This window comes from Amaranthus tricolor, chromosome 4 (genome assembly GCF_026212465.1).
Source record: "Amaranthus tricolor cultivar Red isolate AtriRed21 chromosome 4, ASM2621246v1, whole genome shotgun sequence".
NCBI classification, from domain to species: domain Eukaryota; kingdom Viridiplantae; phylum Streptophyta; class Magnoliopsida; order Caryophyllales; family Amaranthaceae; genus Amaranthus; species Amaranthus tricolor.
Genome location: NC_080050.1, coordinates 30,753,039 through 30,772,305, shown reverse-complemented (window position 1 = coordinate 30,772,305; position 19,267 = coordinate 30,753,039). Strand labels below are relative to the sequence as shown.

Sequence of the window (19,267 nt, the reverse complement as noted above, 5' to 3'; positions counted from 1 at the left end):
AGGGTTTAGGATTGTTCCCAATGAAAGTTGTAATGAGCAACCTCATATTGGTGTTATTGCAACATTATGTTGGTTGAAGGAAAAAATGTTAGTTTTGGTTAAATGATACTTGCATTTGACCTCAAATTAACACTAATATGTGGGGTCCCCTCCCTCTTAATCTTCGCTTGTTAATATCATTCTTTTCACTTGTTTATGGGATACACATTTATGCTTTTTCATTGAGTTAATCATGTGTAATTAGTACATAATAAATAAATGATAAATATATATTAGATGTCATTTCTATTATAGCCGATCAATAAAAGACAAATTGTTATATTCAATATGTCTTCTTTATTAGATTAGTATATCAGAAGCCAACATGACAAAACGATCGAAAATTCAAATCTCAACCACTCCTCAAATTTCATGTAAGATATTTCGTATTAGGTGTATAATATCCTAAAATTTTAATCATTTGCTTAAGTTGATCAAACATTATTGAGAGTTGTTTATCACAAATAAAGGCACCTAATAATAAATGTGGATGTGTCTCATAATCAATAACTCTTTTATGTGTGCTCTTAAATCCTTTTTATTATATTTTAAATTTATGATTGAATCTAATTTTTATTAAGATTTGATCAACTCAAGCCACTTTTCTAAACTTGGGTTTGTGTCAATACGTTCATATGTGCTGGGGCATACACAAGGCACTAGTCACTGACTCACTAGTGAATAATAAAGGAAAATATACTAAAATGAGTTTTTTTTTCTATTAAAAAATCTCCGAGCTTAAAGTTAGAATATATTTGAGTAACAACGAACAAAAGAAGAATATATTATAAGTCAAATAAAATTTACCACAAAGTTATGCTATTATTATTTCTTTATTTAAAATATCTCACCGATGATACGAGAAATAGTCTTACCGTCATCAAGAAAATATTGTAACCATTTATGCAAAAATTTCGCCATTTGTTACACCCCTAGTTCATATCATTGCCCTTTTTTGCCTTCTCAATTATCTTTATATAAAACCCTTCACCTTATTCCTAAACACATTAAAAAAATTTTCACCTTCTTTCAGATTCTCTTTTTGGACAAACGTTCTGATCTTAATTTGTTGGTTGTGAGTGTACATAACCACCGAATTTGTGCTAATTCTAACGGTCGATCGCAGTTGTTCTACTGCACCGGATTAGCTGAATCATCTTTAAGGACAATGGTCTTCTATAGATCACAACAATCTACATCAATTCCTCTTTCATCCTAAAAGCTAAATATTACTCCCTCCTATTTACCTTAAGTGTCTAATTTTCTTATTTGGTCAAGTCACCCTAAATGTCTCATTTCTATTTTGGGTATATTATCTTTACTAATTTACCCTTATTAAACTGAACTTTTTCATATCTTTACACCTACTAACCCCACTACCCCTATAAAAATTTAAAAACACTATATTTTTTTCTTTCACATGTGATCCCATTTAACCACTTAAAAAATAATGAAAAGTCAAAGTGAGACTCATTAGATGAATAGGAGGGAGTATTTATTTTATCATTATAACAGAATAGTAAATGAGTTGATTCAACATACATATACAGATTACTATTCCATTAAACCTATACTAATATAATTTAATAGTATATTAAATTCCCCCATATACATACATACTCATATATTGATGAATTATACTCATATAATAGCTCTACACTAATGATATTGTACAAGACAAGTCACCAAATCACATTTTCATTATTTGAAAGAAAAGAAAAGGAAAAGGCCAAAAAAAGTATGATAGTAATTGTATAAGAAGCCAAGTTGTACGTAGAAATATAAAGACAACAAAGACTTTCGTTCATTCATTCACGGATTGAGTAAACAACAAACAAACAGCCTTTGGAATTGGAATATAGGAATAGAATGCTCGTTTTTGGGGAAATGGGAAAAGTTGTTATTCTATATGTTTATGTGAGATTGCAATACTAATAATTACTATATATAACTTTTTTATTTTAAAATATTTATAATGTTTAATTTTTTATGCAAATTTATGTACTAATTTAATTTCTTAATATCTCTAATTATGTATAACAAAAAATTATAAAAATTTGATATTAGTAATCTCTGCATCGAGATGAATCAAATAAGATTAAACTTGACTTTATTTAAAACTTATAGGTTAAAAATTAATGACAAATTAAGAAATAATGAATGAATATAGTGTTATATTTCTAATATTGCAAGTAATTTGAAACGGAGAAAGTATATTAAGAAATTGATAAAAAATCACTAAATTCATCATCATTATCATACTCAGTGTATCCCGCTCATAGAAAACTATGATCAGGGCTGACAGAATAAGAGATAGAATAAAAGAAGATGTATAGATAAGAATTAAAAAAATTGATAAAAATATTATCCCAAATAAAAATGTTGCAAAGTTAAAAGGGCGGATACAAAAAAGTGGTCACGTCACACAAAATGACAACGTTACTCTCTCCATGCCTGCAAGTTTGCAACACCATTAAATAATCAACATATGAAGTATTAAAAAATCGACAGAACCTCAAAATGCATGGATAAAATTAAAAGTATGAGAAAATAAGAAAAATGTGTGAAGAAGAATTAAAAAAAATATTAAAGACATTATTGATTTATAAATCACTATAAAAAAACAAAGAATAATATTAAAATAAATAAAATTAAAAAAGATAAATTAAAACAAAAAATCTCCCATCCTATCATATCATACCACATAAGGGTGATTTATTAATCTCACAATTAATCGTTATTTACTAAGACTTTCTTTATTCAAAATTGTTGCAAAATAAAAATATTGTAAAGTTAAAAAGACAAATGTAGGTAAAGTGCTCACGTCACACAAAACGACGGCGTTTCACCCCGACATGGACATACGATTCGGTATTCACGTGGACATGCGCTGTACTGTATACTTGTATACTATAGAGTATAGAGTACTGAATTTAACATAATGGGACCCACTTATGATAGAGGGTAAAATAGTCAAAGAATAGATTGAGGGAGGGACCCAAAACAGAGCGTTCTGCACATGCACATAAAAAGGATACTTTAGCTTAGCTGTTACTTACAATACCGTTGCCATCCGCATAACCAAGCTGCTTCTTTTATCCGTTCTACTTATTTTGCTATATTTAAAGGTGTTTAAAATATATCTACTATATAGGATATATATTTGATCTTGTAACTAAAGTATACTTTATCCGACTTTAAAATAAATTTAAAATTAGGACACAAGACTCAATTTTAAACCGACCCTAATACGTGACCCAAACTCGACTCGATTATCCAATTTAACAGCTCTAGCTACATTTAAGTTATATTCGGGAGAATTATGGGTTAATTTTTGTCATTATGATTCGGGTTTGATTATCAAAGGATTTATTTTCTAACTCTTTGTTTGTAAAAATTATCTAATCTATTCTCAAATGCAATAAAGTTCTTTTTTTGACAAATAACTTAAGTTTTAGAATTTTTAATTAGTGAAACAGTAGAAAAATGTTTTACTAAAAGAATTTTAATTCTTTTAAGCCATAATCAAAAAATTATAGGTAGTTTTTCATTGGTTGTTTTATTTTTTAATTAAACAACTAATTACTTATCATTACCAAATATATTTGTATAACATATGTCTTATACAATTGGCTTAGTTATAAAAAATAAATGTTATCAACCGATTAAACAATCCAATCAAATTTTTTCAAACATCCTGAATATTTAATGAATGAGAAAATAAGATTGTTATCATGTTTATTATTTGTGAAAACATTGCAATCTATATTATTTTAACTTAGGTTATTAATATAAACAACGCTTTTTTTTAAGTAGTGCATATTGAAAAACATAATTAACAAATTTTTTTATTAAACTATTATTGTTAAATTTAAAAGTTAAAATGTCAAAGTATAACAACAATAATCTCACATAATTTAATAAGCTGTTTTACTCCATTTAAATAGTAATTCAAAAAACATGGCAAAATAAATGACACAAAACTTGAAAGGGTATTGTTGTAAATACCATCATAGAGTGAACCAAAAGTTTTCTTTAGAGTTTTTTTTTTTTTTTTTTTTTTTTTTTTTTTTTTTTATAATTTATTTTGATAGTTTTAGTAGAAGCAAAGTAGAGTCCTAAGCACTAGGCAACAACACAATATACCCTTTCATCATCTTCCCCTCAAATCTCATTCACTCATCCTTTCTCTCTCCTCAAACTTTTACACATTAATTTAATTTTATTAATTAAAGTGGGCTTTTTATTGTATTTCATTTTATTATTTTATCAAATTTTATTAAACTTTATTTTATTTTATTTCCCATTAGATTTATGGTAAAGAAGTAGTAGAAGAAAGAAATGCAGTGAAGAACAAGGAAAATGATACAAGTGGTTGTTGTTGTCCTTGCAGTTGCAGTTACTCCTCTCAACAACACCAACACCAACTGATTTTTCCTTCTCTCTTTTTCCTAAACAAATCTGAAAAAAACAAAATAAAACATTTTTTTTCTATTTTATTTTCCCTACAAACAAAAAATAAATAAATAAATAATGGGTTCTGATTTCTGAATAATTTCTGAATATATTTGGTGTTGCAGTATCACTTTCTAGTTTCTTTTTAGTGATAAAATTTGGGTTTTTTCTGATTACCCAAATTCCCTCTCATTCTGTTCTTCCCCTTTTGCCAAATCTTACTATTTTTAGCTGAAAACTAGTGGGTTTATGATGGAAAATGGAGGGGGAAATGGTGGAAATGGAGAAGAATGTTGTGTTAAAGTAGCTGTTCATATTAGACCTTTAATTGCTGATGAAAAACTTCAAGGTTGTAAGGATTGTGTTACTGTTGTTCATGCTAAACCTCAGGTAATTCTGATTAAATCATTCATAATCTTGGTAATTATCAATAATTTTGCATATATTTTTCATTAATTGTTTATAATCATCTATAATGGGTGAGTGTGATCTAGATCTTATAAATGCTGGGTTTTTTAACATTTTTATTTTTGTTTTTTAATTTCGGGGTAAGGATAATTCTGTACGGGCTAGAATTGATCTTCTCATAAGTGGTGAAGATCAAATCGCTTCTCGAACCACTAGACCCACTCATGATCATGAATGCTGAGTTTTTAAATTTTTATTTTTATTATTTTTTGATTTCGGGTAAGGAGAATTTCCTACGGGCTAGTGGGGAATTGGAACTGATCTTCTTGTAAGTGATGAGAATCAAATAGTTTCTCGAACCGGTAGACTAACTCATGATTATCAATGCTGTGTTTTATCTTTATTTTTCGTTCTTGCTAAAAAAAACTTTCTATTTATGGGATGGTGTAATGTCTTATTCACCAGCTAGTGTAAATTGTCAGTTTTCCTGTAATTAGTTGGATGCTGTTTTTTTTTTCTGTACCCAGAATTAATATATTCCAAATGGTCTGATATTAAATTTATCTCTTGCTAATATAACCCATTAAGAGGTTTTTTTATTTAATATTTTAAAAATTATATTTGGGATGAAAATTTAATTTGTGATTGAAAGTTTGTGTCTTTTAAGGACTAGAATGTATAATAAAGAAAGGAATTGATTATAAAGGTTTATACTTGATGAATAATGATGGGTACTTCCTTAGCTTGTTTAATGATGAAAGTCCAGTTAAGCATTGGAATGTAAGTTGTTTCCATGTGGTCATCATCAATTGCTTTGTCAGAAATTTATCTTTCTTTATAAGGACTACCTTTACAATTCTATAGAATTTCATTTTTTTGTCAATGCAAGTTTTTTTTTTATTTTTTTTATTTTTTTTAAATTTTTTTTAGGCTAGCGAATCCACACAAATAAAGGGAAAATAGAAATTATCAATTAATCCTTCTTATAGGTGTCTGTTACTAGGGTGAAAGAAAACCCTCGACTATCAGGCTAATCCATGATTCTCTTGCCTCTGCAAATTTTATTCGATTTTCTTAGGTTTAGTAAATTAGTGGAGTACAATCTTTGTTACTATCGACAGTATTAAGACTTTGACATTAGTGGAGTGTTGTCTTTACAAGTTCTAATTTTTGAATCATATTTTTGAAAAATTGTACAAAAAAAAGATAATATTCTGTGGATGAGATTAATTCAATTTAGTATTATGTTTGGTAGCTTAATTTCTTGGTATCTTACAACTAACTACTCTAGTTTTTGAATTTTGATAAAAAAAATAATAATTTAATACTCCAAGTCAAATGTAAACTTAGGCTTAGGAGTTGGTAATCAAAATGTCCAGTGATTGAACTTTATAGGTGAACATGAACTGTCCCCTTTTTATTGTTTGAGTTTTGAACTTCTAGAACCTATATTACTTAGACTCGGGTACTGCTGTCGGATATTTGTACGTGTCCAAGTGGCAAACACGACTAAATATTCAATTTTACACCAAAAATGAAGTGTCTACTTGTCAATGTCCGAGCATCAAGGATCGGAAACGGGTTCGTGAAGCAAAATAAATAGCAAAATGCTTCCTTTCAAAAATGGCACATCAATGAGGGTAAAGAAATAGCTATTCAAAACGGCATGGACCAAGTGATACCACTGTGGATCATATCAAATGTCATGTACCATCAAATATTGTTGAGTGTTGACAACCTTTGTTAAACTTGTGACATGGAAGATTCATGAACACCTCGATCGTATTACACGAGGAGACACTCCCCTTTACATACTTCTTCAACATTAGTGCATGGTGGAGACAATCTTGCACTAAGGCATATAACCTCATGAATGATACCGTAGTTCCCTTACTCCCTGGGCTGGAATGGCACAAACCCAATATAGTTTCAATAGAGTTCTCATTGTATAAGTTGAAAGCGCAAAAACTTGCCTAAGACAAATTCCAATCATGATCTCATCCCAATCTTTATTGATAGTGAAAGTGATCCGCTGGGCTTATATTTGGTAATATTGCCGTTTGTTGAGATAATTTACGTGTGAATTGTGAACACATACAGGATCTCTACATGATACTTTTTTTGAACTAATTCTCCTTTGACACTTGTTTTCGAGAAATTCGTTGATATGATTGTTGTTACTTGTTAGTGATATTTTCTCAATTTTCTCGCTAGGTGCAAATCGGGACGCATTCCTTTACATTTGATCATGTCTATGGGAGTTCTGCGTCTCCATCATCTTCTATGTTTGAAGAATGTGTTTCACCACTCGTTGATGGTTTATTCCAGGGATATAATGCCACAGTTCTTGCTTATGGTCAGGTAAATGTTGTGCGGCATTGAAGCTCTACATAGCAGTTCTGTATGTTATAATATCATTACACATGTAACGGATTTTTCATCAATTTGCAGACCGGGTCAGGAAAAACCTACACCATGGGTACGGCATTTCAAGAAGATGGACATACCGGAGTTATTCCTCTAGTTATGAATTCATTATTCCACAAAATTGAAGAGTTGAAGAATGAAACTGAATTCCAATTGCATGTATCTTTTATCGAGGTGTGTCCCGTTCCTTAGAATCTCTCTTTATTGACTTGGGTATCAAATCATATAGGTTTCCGTAATGTCTGTCTTTTTACGTTATTTCCTTTTCTTTCAAATATAGATGCCGTATATTACTGACAGCCTATGTTACTTGGACTCGGGTATTGACGTCGGATATTGATACGTGTCCAAGTGTCGAATAAGTCTAAATCATACAATATAATAAAAGACTTGGAAAATTCCAAGTGTCAGCTTATTAGAGCTTCGATAAATAGAATAATATTATTGGTTTCTTTTGATTACATGACAGTTTAATTTAGGAAATAATAATATTGATTCAAATAATTAAAATTTTATAATCATACAATATAATAATCATCACACATTCTATTAATTTTATTGTATTTTAGCAAAAGGCAATTTGATTGTGAGCATGTCATTTGTCTTTTTTTCATTGGATAGTATTAATGGAATTTGACTTATTTGCATTTTTTGACTTACCATGTTTACACATTTGCATTTTTTGAAAAATTTATACATTAATTTATGCGATAAATCATAATTATTCCAATTACAATGTTATATATAAATGTATAATTAAGAAAATTATACTGAAAAATAGATAAAATACTGGAAACACACTGGTAGAAAATTATATTGCAAAATCAATTACATTCATTCCAATTATACTGCAATTTATTAAATTACTAGAAGTACATAATTGCCTTTTTTTCTAGCAGTAGTTGTTATAAACTTAAATGACATAATTTCATTTAATTGATCATTAAATTCAATCATTTACATTTTTAGGCTACCATAATTATAATTTTAAATTTTAGGAAAAGTGTCAAACATATTGAACCAGATGATAATTATGGAAACAAATAAATTAGTGCAAAAAAAATCAACCAACTTCAATTAGTGTGTAGGCAATCAGACTATCTTAGCTACCAAATATAGTCCGATAAATATCAATCAATTAAAAATATTGTCTGATTTTCTGTAATTTAATTATTTCTCTATAAAAATAAAAATGTATAAACACTTTTATGGTAGAAATTACAATATAAATAGCCTCATATGACCATTCTAATTTTTTGCTCATACTATTTCTCTTCTCTGAACCTTTAGTATTGTTTAATAATATTTTATAGAATAACCATGAGTTTAACTTACATTCAAGAATTTCATAATGACAGGGGAACATGGAATATTAATGACTATTAATAAAAGTAAAGGACAAACAGTAACCCATGTTGGTTTGTTCCTACTTTAGCATATTTTTAGGTATGGACAATTTTACTATGCCATTTCTAGAGTGACTAGAAGAAAAGAACTAAGAATTCTCATATGCGATAAAGATGGTCAAATATGTCATCGTACTGAGAATGTAGTATATATAGAAGTGTTTCAAACCTATAAACTCTTTATTAACAACCTATTTTGGGTTTCTTTCTATTTAATTCTTTTTCAATTACAATATACATATGTAAATACTTTATTACCTACCTTCATTTAATATTTGTATTAGTCTAAAATTTTATTAAAATATTAACATATTTAAAAATCCGTGCATTGCACGGGTTTTTATACTAGTATTCAATATTACGCCTAAAATGAAGTGTCTTAATGCTATACCAATGTCCGAGCATTGAGGATCGGACAAGGGTACATGAAGCAAAATGAAGAGTTCGAGTAACATAGCTGACAACTGGTGCCTTGTTAGCCCATTTAGGACGTGTTCTTAAAAGCTTATCTGAACTTATTAGAACTTGTGTGAGCTTGTTGGTCTTCATCTGAATTTAGTTGCATGTCACCTGCTGTTTTAAGTACTCTTTTCTTCAATTATTCTTCCCGTCGTTGGAAGATTGAGTAACTGAATGTATAGTTTATTTACTTTCTCGATTTAGATTTGGATACTAAATTCCCATATTTTCTCACGTCTTCGTTTTTCTTGGGGGTAGCCTGCCGTTTAGGAGATCAGTCTAGCGAATCTTTTTATTATTGCTTGATTGCTGATTATATATATAAATATTCAAATTTGACCTTGTATCGGTACCGGGTTTTCGTTCTTTCTATTTTTGACTTATCTCAATCTACAATCGACAACTATATAACTTAAACACGATTTCTGCAGATTCATAAAGAGGAAGTGCGGGATTTGCTGGATTCCTCCCTATCAACAAAATCAGAAACGACAAATACAGGGAAGGTAAATGTACCCGGAAAACCCCCAATACAGATCCGTGAATCATCTAACGGTGTCATTACTTTGGCGGGATCTACTGAAGTGGAGGTCAGATCTTTAAAAGAAATGGCAGCGTGCCTAGAACAAGGGTCACTGAACAGGGCAACTGGGAGTACAAACATGAACAATCAATCCAGGTATACATCAAGAGTTCTTTTAAGATGAACTCTTCATAAAAAATTTAAATGAATTGGAAAAGTTTTTATTTTTTAATATAATAAAGGGCACCCATTTTAAATGACATCGCAAAAATAAATAGGGCCTCCAAAATCTTTGCTCCGCCCCTGTGGTTGGTTTTGTATACCGTTTGTAGTTTCTTTTATATATGTACTAATATTGGGTTGTGGTTATTAATTTTAAAATCTTATTACAAACAGGTCGTTTGTTTATAAAGTGGGAATTTGGAAATCTTAACCTAACATGTGTACCTTGGTTTTGTTTGTAGTCGATCACATGCCATCTTCACAATTACACTAGAGCAAATGTGCAAGCTAAATCATGGAAATCCCGAAAACAACAATGTCAATGGAAGCATTAACGATGAATACCTGTCAGCTAAATTACATTTAGTAGATCTGGCTGGGTCAGAACGTGCAAAAAGAACAGGTTCCGATGGCATGCGTTTTAAAGAAGGTTGATTTACATATTATCCACTTGATGCATCTTAATTTTCGATCCTGTTTATAGTATGAGGATTCTAATCAATGCTTCTTATAAACAGGAGTTCATATTAACAAGGGTTTGCTCGCCCTTGGAAATGTCATAAGTGCTCTTGGTGATGAGAAGAAGCGGAAAGAAGGCGTACATGTTCCTTACCGTGACAGTAAATTAACTCGATTATTGCAGGTTAGACAACCATTTTTGTTAACTCGATTAGTCATGTTAGTCTTTTTTCGAATATCTATCGAGTAATGATTTCAATTTATATATCGGTAATTTCATAATTCATGTGGTTTGTCAAAAAAAGAAGCATTTATGGTGCTGGAAGTCATTAATCATTATTTTTACAATTCGAATTATCGACTCATACAGGAAAGTATTTTACATTAGTGTTAAATGATACCCGAGATGTGCTTAGCTGATTTGTAGCGAGTGGATAAAAGAATTGGTGCATAAAATAATCAGATTAGTGTCAACAGACATTGGCTCTTTTTGTTATAACATTTTGGCTAATATTTTCTGCATATATTGCAACAATTTTGCTGCAACATTTTGTCTAATTTCGTGTTATCTTCAGGATTCACTTGGGGGCAACAGCAGAACCGTTATGATTGGTAAGTTCTTCGCTAAACGTTTTTTGACTCCTGATAGAAAGTTTCTTATGCATTTAACTGCAACAAAATGACGTGGTTCCTTTCTCATTATAATTGAAAAATTATAATTGGACTTTGAATGTAACATATATTCCATGCAAGTTTATAACTTTTTAATTTCAAAGCTACACAAACTTCTTTCCAATTGGATTTTCAAAATTTAGTACCTCTAGTTTTCAACACAAGCATATCGGTAGGCTTTTGGGGGGTTGTTTCTTGTTTGATGATTCTTGGTTGTTTAAACTAAAATAAGTTAAATGAAGAATTATATTATTTTTGTTGTTGAATGCTAACAATTTATTGTATTCGTCAATGATGACTTTGCCTTTAACTAACATTTGTCCACTTCTGGTTGAGCCAAATATTTATAGTTCTATTGATGTTTGCTATCAGAAGTCAATGAAAAAACCTCTTTGTTACTATAAGGGTAAGGTTGCATGCGTCTAGCCCGCCTAGATCCAGCCTAGGCGGGAGCCACTAGATATTGGGTAATGGCATGTTGTTGTCCATTTCCGATGGGGACCGAAAAATTTGAGTTATTTGGTTTGAATTATCTTAGACAAAAAGGACTCATCAAACCTTGTGTGCTTCTTATTTATGTGAAGTTGATGATGATTGAAATTTAATGCTCAATCTGAAACAATGTATTTGTTTCAATGTCTTCTTTCAAGCCCTATTTGAATGTCATTCATCATGGATATTTGTTTTTCCAGCTTGCATTAGTCCGGCGGACATTAATGCTGAAGAAACCCTTAACACACTTAAGTATGCAAACCGTGCACGGAATATTCAAAATAAGCCTGTGGTAAGCATAGCATGTCGTTTCTACTAATTTTTCTTTCTCTTTTTCACTTGATCTTCATCCCCCTCGTTTGGATATCTGTTTCAACTTTTGGGTTTTAAGACCTCATCGGAATACAACTAATGTTAAGGTTAAACTTTGGTTCGGAACAGATCAATAGAGATCCAATATCCAATGAGATGATTAAGATGCGGCAGCAGCTTGAGTATTTACAAGCTGAACTTTGTGCTCGAGGAGGTGGTGCCTCCTCAGATGAAGTACAGGTATTTAAATTGTGGTTATTATATTGCGTCGCGTTCTCTGCACAATCTGACCACTAATTTGCATAAAAATTTTAGGCCTTGAAAGAGAGGGTTTCTTGGCTTGAATCAACTAACGAGGATCTCCGCCGGGAGCTTAGTAAGTATCGCAATGGATATAGTGCTGGTGATCAGGTTGATAATTTGGGTCAGGTAGGCGTCACCGACCTTTCATGTTGCACTTTTGATTTAATGGAATTAGAGTCTTTGGAGATGTACTAGAAGATTTCCTATAAATATATATATATTTTTTTTACTTTTCCAGAGCGGAGAACTCGGTCTAGTAAAGAATGAAGGGCATAAGAGGCGTCAAAGTATGGATTCATCTGATTATGCAATGGGTGAGATTGTTATGGGTAAGTATCTTCTAGTCTTGGATTCAGAAACTTGGTTATTTCTATCATCTATCATGATGCATCTAACTACACATAAGAGATATATTCATCATTTCCTGAATAGCATAAGCTGAAAAGTCGGGGATTGTGTTTTTATTAGATTAGTAAATCAATGTGTTTTTGGGTTGTTCTGAATTCATCTGAAGTAATTTTGATAAAACTCTATCTTAAAAGGCGATTCCAAGGACATGGATGAAGAAGTTGCAAAGGAGTGGGAGCACAAGGTTCTTCAGAACACTATGGATAAAGAATTAAATGAGTTGAATAGACGTCTGCAGCAGAAAGAGGTATTCCATTTCAATGAAAAAAATCTTCCGTTCAGTGCTAGGTTTTGATTTTGTTTAGATTTACATAAGCCCTAGATCTTACAACCATGATATTGTATTTTCTTGTTAATTTTGACCAAGCTTAAATGATGGTTCCTGTGAAAACATAATTCGCTAGTTGGTTTGCTTTTTGGATTCCCGACTCGCTCAAAATGGTTCGAAAATAGCCTAAAATCGACTATAATTCGCTTTTTTTGATTCGCGATTTCCAAGCCAATTAGTGAATCATGTGACACTGGTTGGTTGACACAAAGTAACTAGATATTAAATTTATCTCTCTGAAATTATTTGGCAAATCTATCCCTCTCGCCTCCTGTGTGTAAGATTGTAGTACCATAGTGCAAAAATAAGGCCACATCACCGTGTCATAAAGGTTCTGAGTTTTATTCGACCGAACTATAGGCCGCAAATCCGTTTTGCAACCGTGACCAAAACCGTTTTTTGGCACTATGGGTAGTACCCCTCTCGTCTAGATATGTGTTCGGATGGTTTTCCACACTTCGAATCTACTACATTCATTGTAGAACAGGGTTGGTGATAATGTTGAATTCTAATATTTAAGTGAATGTATCTTCTTTGCAGTCGGAAATGAAGCTTTTCGGAGAAGCTGATACGGAGACTCTTAAACAACATTTTGGGAAGAAACTAATTGAGCTAGAGGATGAAAAAAGAGCTGTTCAGGTTTGATCGACTTCATACTTTTGTATTGATAGGAAAGCTGATGCTTGATTTTTTTTCAATTATTTGTCGTTACTGCAGCAAGAACGAGATCGACTTTTGGCCGAGATAGAAACTCTTGCCGCTTCTTCTGATGGGCAAACGCAAAAAATGCAAGACGTTCATTCTCAAAAATTGAAGGCGCTCGAGGCGCAGGTAGGGGTTGATTGATCGTTGTTGTGCATTAGCTTTTATTTGTTGCCGTGAGCAAATTATAAATCTTTCACTCTTCATCGAGCATCTGCAGATTTTGGATCTGAAAAAGAAACAAGAAAACCAGGTTCATCTATTGAAACAAAAACAAAAAAGTGAAGAAGCAGCCAAGCGGTTGCAAGAGGAGATACAATACATAAAGGCACAGAAGGTTAAAATTCTATCCGAATTCACATAACATAATGTCCAAAAATTTTTTTTGTAATATATTTTACTGACTCGCCCTCTATAACTAGGTTCAATTGCAAAATAAAATTAAGCAAGAGGCAGAACAATTTCGACTATGGAAAGCTTCTCGAGAGAAGGAACTTTTACAGGTGTTGTGCTCGTTCTTCTTCCTTGCGATGAGTGAATTTTATCGGATTTGCCTTCAAAATATAATAGCTATTAATGATGGAAAGATTTACCTAGTCTATTTACTAATTTTCTTTTGCCAAGCAGTTACGTAAGGAGGGGAGGAGGAATGAATATGAGAGGCATAAGCTACAAGCTCTAAATCAGCGTCAGAAATTGGTAGGCTCTCGTTTGCTTTCCATTTAATTTTTGTGTTCCTAGCTAATTCGTAACGAGAACACTTTTTACATAATCACGCAAGATTACAGATTTCACTTGAAATGTTGCTATATTGTTATTCATCCTTTCTCTATAAGTGAAACATAATTCGCTAACTAGTTAGCCTTTTGGATTCAGGATTTGCTCAAAATGGTTCAAAAATAGCTTAAAACCGACCATGACTCGCTTTTTTCGATTTGCGATTCGCAAGGCAATTAGTAAATAATATTCCATTTTTCCATACTGATGAAGGCTATAATTATCTTGAGTATTAATTAGTAGCCCAACTGTCGATTTCTTATCTAGTAGGAGTTAGGATGTGTTCTTTAAGCTACGAAGAAGAAATTTCCTGAAGCAATCATACCGGATACACTAGTTAGGAGTTTTTAATGAGCTTTGGCATGAAATTTTCTGATCTCGACGTAAATATTGCTCCGGCATATGGCCTTTTTACAAAGTGCGGGAAGAATTGAGTGCTAATAAAATTTGAAAATTTATAGCATGCTTTTGTAACCAATATCTGTCTAGTTCTTAAGTTGATGTATCGACCGTATGAAATTCATGAATGTGACCCCTTTTAGTTTGGTGCTATAAGCTAATTTTCCGACACTTTCAGGTTCTTCAAAGAAAAACCGAAGAAGCTGCAATGGCAACGAAAAGATTAAAAGAGTTGCTTGAAGCTCGAAAATCTTCAGTACGTGATCATTCAGGTATCTTTTTCAGACTTGTATGATAATTGGCAATATTTCTGCTGATATTGGATTTCTTATTTCATCCGTGTTAATTTTTCAGCAATCGCTAATGGCAATGGAGCAAATGGGCAGGTAGTTGTACATGTGTAATTTCCATTTATCTTACATTCTTGAGCATTTTCCTAGCTATAATTTTTATGGAATCTTTTGCGTTTCAGACCAATGAGAAAACGTTGCAGCGCTGGCTTGATCACGAGCTAGAAGTCATGGTAAATGTCCATGAAGTACGTTCAGAATACGAAAAACAAACTCAAGTGTATGTGCTCATTTGAAATTTAGAATTTGCTTAAATTAATCATTTTCAAGATGATTTATGATGAATTTTAACAATAATTGTACCTTCAGACGTACTGCACTCGCGGAAGAATTGTCCGTGTTGAAACAACTAGAAGAGCTAGCTTCAAAAGGCTTAAGTACTCCGAAAGGAAAGAACGGATTCTCTAGGTGCGATCTTTGCAAATCCTTTACGTAGAATTTTTTTCCTGTACCGAATAAACAAGAGAGACCCTTGGCCATTTAGAAGGGTGTTCAATGTTTGACCGTGAGCATATGCAGGTTATCTTCACTTTCACCGAATGCAAGGATGGCTAGAATTGCTTCTCTAGAAAATATGCTGAGCATATCCTCAAATTCACTTGTAGCGATGGCTTCACAACTTTCCGAAGCAGAAGAGAGGGAACGTGCCTTTAGTAATCGTGGTCGTTGGAACCAGTTGCGATCAATGGGAGATGCAAAGAGTTTGCTACAATATATGTTTAATTCTCTTGCCGATACGAGGTGCTTATCATTATTAGTTCTAAAACTTCCATACTTCTTACCCGGTGTAACATAATTCGCTTGCTAATTTGCTTTTTAAATTCGTGATTCGCTTGAGTTTGCCCTAGAATAGTCCAAAACCGACCATTTTTTTCGATTCGCTATTCGCCAGGAGATTAGCATGGTCTTACCGCTTTCTATTTTTGAGCTCAATTGTTATGCATGGTCTTTCTATTAGTGGGTTCTTTGTAGTAATGTTGATTTTACGGAAGATTGAGGGTTGCGTTGGAATTCATGTTACTTGTTACCGGTTTCTAAACAGATGTCAGATATACGACAAGGACACGGAAATGAAGGAAATGAAAGAGCAGCTGAAAGAACTAGTTGGTCTTTTGAGGCAGAGCGAAACGCGCAGAAAGGAGGTGGAGAAGGAGCTAAAAGTGAGAGAGCAAGCAGTAGCTGCTGCTCTTGCTACATCTGCATCGGTGAGATGATCTTGTATTTTCAAGTTTAATTTACACAACTATGTGTTCTCGACATTTGCTGTCTTCTTCAGTGTTCTGACATATTCTATATGGAAGACAGCAACAGAATCTATATTACATAGCCGCAATGCTGGCAAAAGTTTTGATCACTTACAACAAAAAGATATTCTATTACCATACTGTCATTAGGCAGGACTCTGACTGCAAACTTACCCTTTCAAAAGCTTTGATCACTTGAAGTCGGGAAATAATTTAATCGAAAGTCCTTTGAATTTTACTACAATTAACTAGTATCTATCTAATCTAGTTCTAGTAAAAGCTGACCTGACCTGACCTGCTAACCCAACTCAAACCTAACTCGAAATAAGTGGGTTTGGGTTGAACCTAACTCGACCCAACCTGAACTGTTTGTTAAATGTATTTATTAAATGGAGTAGGTTAAGGTCAAAATTTTAAACTTGAAATAAAGCAATATAAGTCATTTAATTAAGTGAGTTTTTTTTGAGTCAGGTCAATTAATTTAACTTGAACTTCATTCCTTTAATGTTTTCATATTTTACGTAGTAAATAAAAATTAAACAACACATAAACAAAGTTTAAAACTAAAGGTTTAAAAAATTAGATGTAGTCATTGTTCAAAAACTTTGGAATGGAAAAAGAAAACTCGAAACGGGTTAAGTGGGTGATATCAGGGTTGTGATTATTAACCCAATTAACTAAAAAGGTTAGGTTTGGGTCAAGAGATTTTTGGCCCGTTTATATATGACCTGAACACAAACTGACTAAAGGAGAAAAAAGAAAGTGAAAGACCGGTCTAAGAGTATGCGTACACTAATGATCCCTTGGTTTCAAAAAAAAGGTTGCTCTGCGTGGAATGTGAAAGTTGCAAAACAGTATCTCTGGAAGTCACTAAATATCCAAATTGGCTTGTTGGATTTCTTAAGCTATTTGTAGTCTGATTTAATTTTACTGTAACTGAGCAGAATCTCCCACAAGGACCTGTAAAACACTCAGTTGACGATATGAGTGGCCCCATGTCTCCAGTTTCCGCACCTGCTCAGAAGCAGCTCAAGTATACTCCTGGGATTGCAAACGGACACGTCAGAGACTCAGCATACATAGATCCAAAAAGGGTTGGTTTTCCGTCCCTTAATCCTGTTAGCTATTCCCTGCTGTTCTCTCGACAAAAAATAATTTCTTTTTCTATACACAGATGATACCACTCGGGCAATTGTCGTCGAAGAAATTAGCAGTTGCAGGACAAGCCGGGAAGTTATGGAGATGGAAAAGGAGTCACCATCAGTGGATACTACAGTTTAAATGGAAATGGCAAAAACCATGGAGATTGTCTGAATGGATTAAGCATTGTGACGAGACCATTGTGAGGTCGAAGCCTCGACCTCATGCCTTGACCGACATGATGTAATATATATCATCGTGGTTTTGTTTTTGGTATGATTTGACTTCCACATACATCCACAACTATGTTCGAGTTAGACTAGCAATACCTATGTAGGTGAGTGTCTTCTTTTCGACTATACATTAATTTTTTCAATTCCCCAAATGTTATTAAATTGCTCCCACCTATGGGGGTCTGTCAGCGTCAGATGTACTCAACCTTACCTTTGAGGTTGTTTCCAATTAACCCTTAGTATGGGCCAGGCTTTGAAAGCTAAGTTCGGCCTGCTCTAGCCCATTTTTAGTACTTAAAATTGTTATAGTCCCCATTAATTAATTTATAATGATTAAATTGTAGAAACATTAATAATCCTCATTGGTGTTGTCATTTATAATAATTAAATTATCCATCAATTATGGTAGACTTGTTTTCGACCCTGATTAAGCCCTTTTATAGCCCACTTCATTTTAATTATAGTAAAGCCCGTTTTTGGCCTGGCCTATTTTCAATCAGTCCCTTACAAAACCCTTTTAGAAAGGGGCTGGATAAGGGCTCAAAATGGGGGCTCGGACCATTGAACACCCCTATTAGCAATCATCATCCGCAACATACCAGGATTTTGAAGATGTGGTATATTTTCATTTGTTCAGGTTAGAAGAATGCAGTCATATACAGTGGACCCATTATGTATTGTTTTATGTATGTCTTGGCAACATTAGATCTTGGTGAATTGGATGTAACTTCAATTCTTCAGTAGGGAGCATCTTGTAAAGCAGTGATGATGCTACCAGCCGAGAAGAACACCAAGCGGGATGGCAACCTTCTAACTCTCATTTCTTTCGGGTTTTCGTCTGTGAATAAGAGGGAAGGACTTCTTTGATAGGATCATATATGTTGTAGTACTTCTATGAATGAAGGGTGGTTTTTATTTCCCTTTATTGTGCTTTTTTAGTGTGCAGTGTGTGTGACACGCGATTAATTTGTCAATATATTACTCCCCCATTCAGATTGCTACATTACGTATATCGATATTAGAGCTTTATGGGTCAAAGGTAGCAATTTCAGTGGGACCAAGGAGTACTCGTATAAAAATTAGGCCTTTGTATTAGAGTCAAACTGGTTTAATTGTACTAGGTTTCCATGATTGATGTATGTAGCACATTTAATGAATGATTGTATTAGAAGTGATTGATTTATATAGTAAGATTTCTTTTAGTTCCTAGCTTTATGTTTTCAACTTGGAAAAGCTGCTACCATTGTCGAAAATGCTTGTATTGTCGTCGATAAATGGTTTGCTGCAATATTGATCCTAAGCATTGTTGGTGGTAGTCGGTTTGCTGTAATATTTTTCTGAAGCCTGCTAGGTTTCTTCAACCCAAACCATGAGGAACGAGTCTCAACATTGCTAGACAGACCCAGTTTGCATTCCTTTCTTGGGGGGCTTTTGATAAGGATAATAAGTCGGTTAATCATCATTCGAGTCGATGTTGGTTTCAAGACGCTCTGCTCCATTGAGTTGAAC

The 19,267-nt window shown here is 32.9% G+C and overlaps 1 protein-coding gene across 2 annotated transcripts; it reads left to right on the top strand.

The window, feature by feature from the left end:
- The first annotated feature begins 4,149 nt into the window (after positions 1 to 4,149).
- On the top strand, positions 4,150 to 18,965 carry LOC130810621 (kinesin-like protein KIN-4A). Of its 2 annotated transcripts, none has more exons than XM_057676754.1 (26): positions 4,150 to 4,884; positions 7,117 to 7,263; positions 7,354 to 7,503; positions 9,626 to 9,873; positions 10,182 to 10,369; positions 10,458 to 10,582; positions 10,974 to 11,010; positions 11,763 to 11,854; positions 12,004 to 12,114; positions 12,190 to 12,303; positions 12,416 to 12,506; positions 12,720 to 12,832; positions 13,454 to 13,552; positions 13,631 to 13,744; positions 13,836 to 13,952; positions 14,038 to 14,118; positions 14,243 to 14,314; positions 14,970 to 15,063; positions 15,146 to 15,177; positions 15,264 to 15,361; positions 15,451 to 15,549; positions 15,661 to 15,882; positions 16,184 to 16,346; positions 17,330 to 17,479; positions 17,560 to 17,862; positions 18,396 to 18,965. In XM_057676754.1, exons 1-25 carry the CDS (start codon positions 4,744 to 4,746, stop codon positions 17,770 to 17,772), a joined length of 3,111 nt encoding a protein of 1,036 aa, XP_057532737.1. In that variant the 5' UTR covers positions 4,150 to 4,743; the 3' UTR covers positions 17,773 to 17,862; positions 18,396 to 18,965. The 2 variants fall into 2 exon arrangements, with proteins under 2 accessions (XP_057532737.1, XP_057532736.1); XM_057676753.1 differs by having other exon boundaries at positions 4,166 to 4,884; positions 15,146 to 15,180; positions 18,396 to 18,955.
- Positions 18,966 to 19,267: the final 302 nt, after the last annotated feature.